The sequence below is a fragment of the Calliphora vicina genome, chromosome 4 (genome assembly GCF_958450345.1).
Source record: "Calliphora vicina chromosome 4, idCalVici1.1, whole genome shotgun sequence".
Classification (NCBI taxonomy): Eukaryota; Metazoa; Arthropoda; class Insecta; order Diptera; family Calliphoridae; genus Calliphora; species Calliphora vicina.
The window spans coordinates 32,728,505-32,737,463 of record NC_088783.1 but is presented as its reverse complement, the minus strand read 5'-3'; the positions used below and the strand labels follow the sequence as shown (position 1 = coordinate 32,737,463).

At 31.0% G+C, this 8,959-nt stretch overlaps 1 protein-coding gene across 1 annotated transcript; it reads left to right on the top strand.

Annotated features, from left to right (window-relative positions):
• Positions 1 to 204: 204 nt before the first annotated feature.
• On the top strand, positions 205 to 2,436 carry LOC135958329 (uncharacterized). The gene has a single exon (XM_065509233.1). It carries the CDS (start codon positions 205 to 207, stop codon positions 2,434 to 2,436), a length of 2,232 nt encoding a protein of 743 aa, XP_065365305.1.
• Positions 2,437 to 8,959: the final 6,523 nt, after the last annotated feature.

Sequence of the window (8,959 nt, the reverse complement as noted above, 5' to 3'; positions counted from 1 at the left end):
GTGGACACCTGCTTATTACTTAAGAGATATTGTAGGAGTATGAGGAAGCTAGGAAAACAAACTGAACGACTTAAATATCTGTTAACCTGCAGGAAGAAGGGTCTTACACCGACACATTTGATAAACACGACGAAGATCACAAGACAGTTATTCACATCGACGAGGATATCACGGAAATTATATAAGGTTGAACATAAATTTCACATGAAGATACTGAGTCTGGAAATTAGGGAAACGAATTACAATTTGAATGATTTGAAGAAGGAGATGGCTGAAATGAGACGACTAATTACACGATCCATAAGTGGGAATGAATACGAATCCTTTATGATGGGACAACAATCTAGATATAGAAATATCACCATGGAGAATAAGGGATCACATTTGTCCAAGATTGAAAATTTGAAGAAGAGAAAATTTAAGGAATATAACATAACATTCAACCCTGAATGGTTTGTTAATAATACGACAATAAATATTCCCGATGATAGCAAATGGATTCTTTCTCTAGGTTCAAAATTTGCTTTACCAATCAGTAACGGGAATTTTTCTACGATCGGATTGATAGCAGATTTGGAACAATGGGTACAAACCCTCACGGATGATAGAGAAAAGGATATCATCAGATCTAAGATAGCAAACAGAATTATGACGCACCGAAGAACAATGAAGAATAATGACAAAGATAAATTCATACTAAACATTTATGACGATACAAGAAGATTCTTGAAACGATATAAGGATAAGATAATCATAACTAAAGCAGACAAGGGAAACAAGACAGTTTTAATGTACAAAAAGGACTACTACGAGAGAATGGATGAGTTATTGAAAGATAGAAACACATACAAACGAATTTTGATAGACCCGACACAAAAATTACAGAGGGCAAACAACAATCTTATTATGGACCTATATAAGAAAGAATATATAAGTATTTATGATAAGAGAGTATTAACATCAAACGCAGCAACGGCCCCCAGGCTTTATGGACTTCCTAAAATCCATAAACTAAACAATCCACTTCGTCCAATATCATCATCGGTAGGAGTACCCTGTTACGAATTATCGAAACATATTGGGAAGATATTGAAGAATATTATACAGGAAAAATATAATATAAGGAACTCCCTGGAATTAAAGATGAAACTGGATACACTTACATTGGACGAAGATGAGATCCTTATATCTTTGGACGTGGTATCGTTATTTACAAACATACCTATACACCTAGCTATAAGCAATATTATGGCAAAATGGAGTTCACTACAGAATCACACCAAAATACCAAGAACACAATTTCTGAAGATACTTCAATTCTGCTTGAATGACAATAATTATTTTGTACATGACGACAAATTATACCACCAGACATATGGTATGCCAATGGGAAACCCTTTATCACCGACAGTTGCTGATATAATATTGGACTGCCTACTGGATCAAACATTAGCGGGGCTACAGGAGAAAAATATTAAAATAAAACTCATCACAAAATATGTCGATGATTTATTTGCTATAATAAAATATGAGGATGAGGACATGATACTAAAGACATTTAACTCATATCACAACAAGTTGAAATTTACGCTGGAGAGAGAAACGGACAACTCTATACCATACCTTGATATGAGAATACATAGGAATAACCAGAGGATAATAACAGATTGGTATATGAAACCAATTGCATCTGGACGATTATTGAATTTCCACTCAACACAACCCATGAGACAAAAGATGAATACAGCGATGAATCTAATTAACAAAGTTATGAAGATGAGTGACCGACAATTTGAAATAGGAAATATGGCGAAAATTAAGATTATACTGAAGAAAAATGACTTTCCAAATGATCTAGTGGATAAACTGATAATTAAGGTCAAAAATGGGAGTAATGATAATTCTTCACGGGAAAATGACAAAGAGGACACATCTGGCAACGCCAAATATTACAGTATACCTTTTATCCCAAGACTAACTGAGAACAACAAATTGAGAGAGATGATAAAAGACCAACAAATAATATTTGCACATAAACCAAACAGAACAATACACAGCTTATTTACACAAACAAAGACGAAGATTGAGTGCAGAGAACAAGGTGATGTAGTGTATCAAATTGAATGTGATGGCGGAGACAGTGAGGTGTGTGGGAAAGTGTACATTGGCACAACAAAGAGAAATTTAGGCGTGAGAATAGATGAACATAAGGCGGACATAAAGAGAGAAAAACAATCAACTGCACTATCACAACACTGCATTGAAAACGGACACAAACCAAACTTTGAGAGAGTGAAGATTTTAGATAAGGAAAAAAGGGAAAATAAGAGATATACGTTGGAGAGCTTGAGAATACAGCAAAAATCAGAAAGTGCAATAAATACAAAAGAGGATAAAGATAATACAAATGCAATCTACACCATTGCAATATTTTAGTAATAACAACAACTGTGATCGAATAAGACAAATTTACTGTGATATTTTATTTATTTTTGCATACATTTATTTTAATATTTTTAAGTTTTGTGTTGTGTTGTCCACTTATACAAAAAAACTGTGATATATTTTATAAATGATGTAAACTTGACAAAAAAGATTATATGTAAGTAAATTTGTTGAATATGTAGATTATAATTATTGTTGTTATTGACCAGAATTTTCCTTTTGTATATTTATAATGTTACCAGATTAAAATAAAATTCAATCCCTGAAGAAGTTGGAAATAATACCAACGAAACGTCGGATTATATTGAAAATGATATAAATAATCTTTTATTTACATCAAATCACTGACCTTGAAAGCCTGTATATAGGAAACTATATAACTATCTATGAACCATATTATGGTTACCACAATCATGTAAATGGTTACTGTGACTATAATATTGTTAAAAAACTTGCAACAATATTGAAATGGTTACAGTAACCATGCCCAACTATATTTTTTCTCTGCGTGTAGGCACCTCGAAAATGATTTTTATACCCTACACCACCATAGTGGGGAGGGTATTATGCGTTTGTGCAGATGTTTGTAACGCCTAAAAATATTAGTCTAACACCCACCTTAAAGTATATATTAGAATCACTTTCTGAGTCGATTAAACGATGTCCGTCCGTCCGTCTGGTTGGCTGGCTTGACTTTTGCGCAGAGTACATATTAGAATCACAGGTCGCAATTTGGAAGATATTTCGACCAAATTTGGTACATATTATTTTTTCGGCCCAATGACCAAGCCTATTGAAACTGGCTGAAATCGGTCCATTATTTCACCTAGCCCCCATACAAATGTCCTTCCGAAATTGGACTTTATCGGTCATAAATGTTTAATTTATAAATGTATCACCACAAATTGCGCTCCATATAAGTTTTATATATACAAAATTCATGTCACCAAATTTTGTTACGATCGGTCCATAATTAGTCATAGCTCCCATATAGACCCGCTTCCGAAAATCACTTTAACGTACATAAATCGCTTAAAAATGTTGGTATACTCACAAAATTCAACATAGTTAACTTTCATATAGACATAAATCACACGACCTAATTTCATGGCGATCGGTCCATAATTGGTCATAGCCCCCATATAAGGCCCACTTCCGAAAATCACTCAAAAATATAAATTATTGAAATTTTAAAAGAAAAATGTTTTTGCTCTTTTACTTTCTTACTTGTTTTAATATGTCGTAGTGAAAATTTTAAGCGCTCGGAACGTTTCCCGAACAGAACACCCATTTTGATTCAACAATTATATGATTTTCACTTGTTGTTTAATGATATATCCATCCATGATGATATAATCCAACATATTTAGCTTCAATCGCTCAACTTTAAAAGTTTGGAAGTCCCTATAAATACCCAGATATGCCCTTATTCCATTTTAGCCAAATTTCATGATTCCACTTTTAACTAACATTTATTTTTAAAGATAATATTGCAATACGTTTTCTAGATAAAAATTTATTATATAAAGTTGCAACATTTTTTCTATTTTCTTTCCTTTGAGTTTGAATTTCGCAAATATATTGTATCTTATTACTCCGTATACAAAGTTACAAATGTATCTCAACAAAAACTCAAACTATTCAAATAAATACACGACAAAAACTTTTTGTCTCTTTTCTCTTACAACAAACCAAAAATATAAAAAAAGAAAAGTGAAGACAAAAACGGAATTACGTACTTCGAAAAGAAAAGTGCATATGGCTGGGTAGATAAATGGATGGAAGAGTTGTTGGCTGGATGCTGGTAGTAAACGAGAAATGAAAACTTTTAAGACTTTGTTACTTCACAATTCATTCACATTAAGAAATAATACGAAAACTAAGATGTAGCATTAGAATCCAAGAAGACGAAGAAACATTTGAGTTACACTCTAAAGTCAAGTACCATAAGATGTTGTACGAAAATGTTGTTACTAATTAGCATTCAGGTTTTACCCACAATGAAATATTATAAACAGGTAGTTTTTAATTGTAGAGATATAAAACGAATTTGGAATGAGCTTCGTTTTTTTAAATGTAAAGAATTAAAGAATATTAATGTTGCTTTCACCCTAGGAAAATGTTATCTTTTTCGTGGTCATGTAGTCTGACCTGTTTATTGTTTTCATGATTTTTTTTCTTCCAAAAGAAATTCAATATATTGAAAAGTCGAAATCTGTAGCAATCTTTTTAAATAACTTAATATGCCATTATCTTGATGTAAGCAGTCTGTATATCTGTGTATATCAACTAAAAGGGGTCAAGTGTTGACGGTGACGAAGAAGATAAAACGTAAACAATAAATAAACTAGAGATTAAAATAATACGCATTTTTATGTTGAAGTACCAAAAGAAATAGAAAGAAAGATAGATAGAAAACGTATACTTTGGTGTGACAATCCAAGCGATAAATCAATTACTTAATCCAAAGTCTTTAACATTAAATAGCTTTTACCTTGAAACGTAGTAGTGCCACCCTAAGGTGGATAGGATAAGTGGATTTAAGGTGTTTATTTTGGCTGTTGTAGCAAAATAAATAAATATTTTCAATTAATGCTCACACATTTAGGTGTTTTGTTAAGAAAGTAAATATTTAGGTTATTTTATATACTTGAGTGTATAAATAGAGTAAATAAAAGCATTTTATTGTTTTAACAAAACTGATAATTATTTTTCTTTAAAACAAAACTATTCGATTTAAATTAAAAGTTTTGTTTAACGAGAGCAATTTAAAGATAGATTATTTTTTAGTTCAAGCTTTCAGTGACTTTGATTTTAATTTCCTTTTCTTGGAAAATGTTTGAAAAAATACCTATCTAAATCTAAACGTTTTAATAGTTACACTATAATGGAAATGCGTACAAAAACCAGTATAGAATCATGTATAAAATCTTCCAGCAATCATGAATTTGTAGCAGTAAAAGCTAAAAAAAACAAAAAAAAAAAACTAAAAAAAATTGCAGTAATAAAAACCAAACTGCATTGAATTGAAATGAACTTGTGAAATTTTCAAATATTCCATTTCTATTGCCAGAGTTAGCCAAACTTTTCGTCAGTAGGAAAAAATCTTTAGAAAATGATCTAAAACATTTTCTAAAAGAGACTGGGTTTTTGTATAGGGGTCCCTCATTTTGGACTTTTCGATGTTCCACAATGGGGCATAATTAAAATTATTGGGAAATAATTCTGGCATTTAAAAACGGCTGGTTCGAACGGAATAAATGCTCAAGGGGTGGCTCTATGGGGACTCAAAGTAGGCTACCTTTGACATGTACAATTTTTAAACACGTGACAATTTTTGATTTCCTTCCGATTTCCAAGATGTGCTATTTATCTCTTTCTTCTTTCTTTCTTCTATAATTTCTGAGTTATAGGCATTTCAAAATTTAAATTTTTAAATTTTGCCATACCATCCTCCGCTTTTTTAAAAGTATAGGTCGTACTTTTTACGAAATTACAGCTAAATTACCAATAATATACAAACGATTTCAGATTTTTGGGCGAAAAGGTGACATAAATCATTTTTTATTTAAAAATAAAACTTTCTTTAAGAACATACAGTGGGACCTCGATTATCCGTATTGGTCGGGACCGGAAGCATTCTGGATAATCAATTTTATTGTTAATTGAGTACCAAGTTTAAGTAGTTTTTTAAAGGATTTTATTTAATGTTTAAATAATATATTTTATTAAATTTCGGACATATGCCCAAGCATTATTAATTGACAACAGTGCTTTCTTGATGTTAAACTCTTTCTTAAATTCTTATCTATTGATTGACGTGAATAGTTTTTGCACTACAGTTTTTCGATAATGACATCTAAAGCTCCATATTGCACCCTGATCTATCGGTTGGATCAAAGATGTCACATTTGATTTGGAAAATTGTATAAATCGTTCATTGCTGAGTTTTTCTATTCTATTTATATAAATTGTGGCAGCTATATTATCAGCTGATGATTTTTGTCCTAAGTTTGTGAATTCCATGTCGCTTTTTTGTTTAATTCACTACTAATCCAGAACTTTTAGTTCTTCAGCAGTCTTTAAATATTTTCAGTTTCGAATGGGGAATTCCTCTTTTTCGTTTTATTTATATTGTGTTTGTTGTTGAAAAATAATCGAAAAAAATTTTGCTAATAATCCCGGATAATTGAGGTAATTACGGTTAATTGATGCAAAAAAGTTGAAATCGATCCAAAATTTGTTTCTTTTTCTTTCTCGGATAATTGATGTTGCCGGATAATCGAGGCCTCACTGTATAACAATTATATGTTTTTCGGTAAGGTATCTTTACAGAGAATATATTGATATAAAAAACATGTCCTATTTTTCAAATATGTCGCCCATAGGAATTTGACCAAGGGGCGACATATAAGTTTGTCATTCCGTTTGTAATTTCTAAATTTTTCATTTGCGACTTCACAAGGTATATTATTTATTTATATAGCGAAGTCGATATAGCCATGTCCGCCTGTCTGTGTGTATGTTGAAATCAAGTTTCCGTAGTCCCCAAATAACTTACATACATGATTCATATATTAATATATTTTCCGGCTCGGTTGCTATTTAAAATCAACAAAATCGGCCCACAAATGGCTGAGATATAAGGAAAAAACCAGGACAACCTCGATTTTTGCCCCATGTTTGATCTATATCTAATGATAGATATTTCAAAGTCCATCGCAACTACGTATATAATGCTATAGTAAAATGGACCTACAATGGGTCAAAATCGGGAAAAATAGTCTTTAACCCGAATTTTTTTCTTATCAAAAAATTTATTCTTGTCATAAATTATTTTTCCAAAAAAATTTTTTTTTAAAAATTAAAAAAAATTGGAAAAAAAATTAAAAACAATTTAAAAAAAATAAATTTTGTTTAACAATATTAAAAAGAAATATATTTTTAAGTATAATTTGGTGAAGGATATATAAGATTCTTCACAGCCGAATATAGCTCTCTTACTTGTTTTTATTAAAATTTCAAATTTGGGCCACATGTTCTAAAATCCTAAAGCTGGGATCAGAAAACGGATAGCAGCTTTGGAAACCTTGATGTGTTCCCTATTTATCCCCAAATTATTTTCCCAGCCCCCAAAGGAAATGTGGACTCTATGGACAAAGTTGTAAAAAATACCGTAATTGCAGGATACCCTTTAACCTATTGCGAAGTTCTTTAACACTTTGTTATTTAGAATGACAGATTTAAAAAAACGTTGAAAATTTCATTTAGTTTTGTTAATAAATAAAGATTTTATTACATATTTATTGAGTTTCTAAAACTAAAATTTGTATCGAAATTTTAATAGGATTGCAAATATTAGCAACAATTTGATCCACATTTATTTCGAACTAATTTTGTTTGTTTATATAAGTTATTTTTTGACTTACAAAACAAATTTCAAGTTAATATCTCTATTAGATTAAAAAATATGCCACTTTAAAACTCCATCCTTCAAAAATATTGCACTCGGAAATTATAAGAGATAAATAGCAACGAGCGCTTTCCAAAAATATACAAATCTTTGAAATCGGATGGCACGTGTTTAAAAAATTTACATGTCGAAGGTTTCCTACTTCGAGTCCCACAGCGCCTCCCCTGGAATATTTGTAGGGCCTATTTTAATAACTTAAACTGGAATACTCCTTGGCTATTCTCACGGCAAATTTTATTCCGATCGGACCAGCCGTTTAGAAATGCCAGATTTATTTCCAAAAAATTTTTTTCTGCCCCACTGTGCATGTCCAAAATTGTTTTCCGTCATCTTCTTTCAGAAACTTCTTTTGGTCCAAACTTTGAAACTTCAAATAAAATGTAAACGTTATCCGATTTTGTTGAATTTTTTAGTGCTAGATGACGAAGAAAAATATTTTGGATCTTGGAAGCCAACCTGATGTTAGCTTTAGATTTAGATCCTTTAAAAAGTGTTACATAAAACCGAACAAAATATTTTACATCATGGTAATTTATGTAATCTGATATATGATTTATTTCAGTTGATCTCTAAGTTGTTATTGATGGAAAAATCCCTTATGTTGGGAACTCCTGCTTGCATTTTATACAGTTGTTACTCACTGCTACACTTTCAGTACAACACAGTGTTTTATGGAGCTCAACAACTGTATTTAGTTAACTTCGGTGACCACAGTGGAATTGAGAATGGATTTTAGTTAAAAATCAACTCAAAGCTAAAAACAAAAAAATACAGAAAAAATAAAATGTAACAAAAACTAAAAAAATCAAGTAAAAAATGGCTATAAAATTCAATGAGATTTTTTTACACCCGCTTTTTCATTGTTTTTAAAATGGTGGAATTGTACAGCTGAAAAATATGTATGGAGTGGGCAAATGTAACTGTGTGTTATTTGTATCTGTGTGTTGATTGTTCAAATTGGCACTTCAACTATTATTTTATAGATGAGTGTGTATTTGTAAGCACATACTCAAACATTAGTTGATAGTATGTGTAAATATA

Bases quoted from the DNA above. Each gene is read 5' to 3' on its own strand.
- LOC135958329 (XM_065509233.1), top strand. From the start codon at position 205: ATGAAGATACTGAGTCTGGAAATTAGGGAAACGAATTACAATTTGAAT.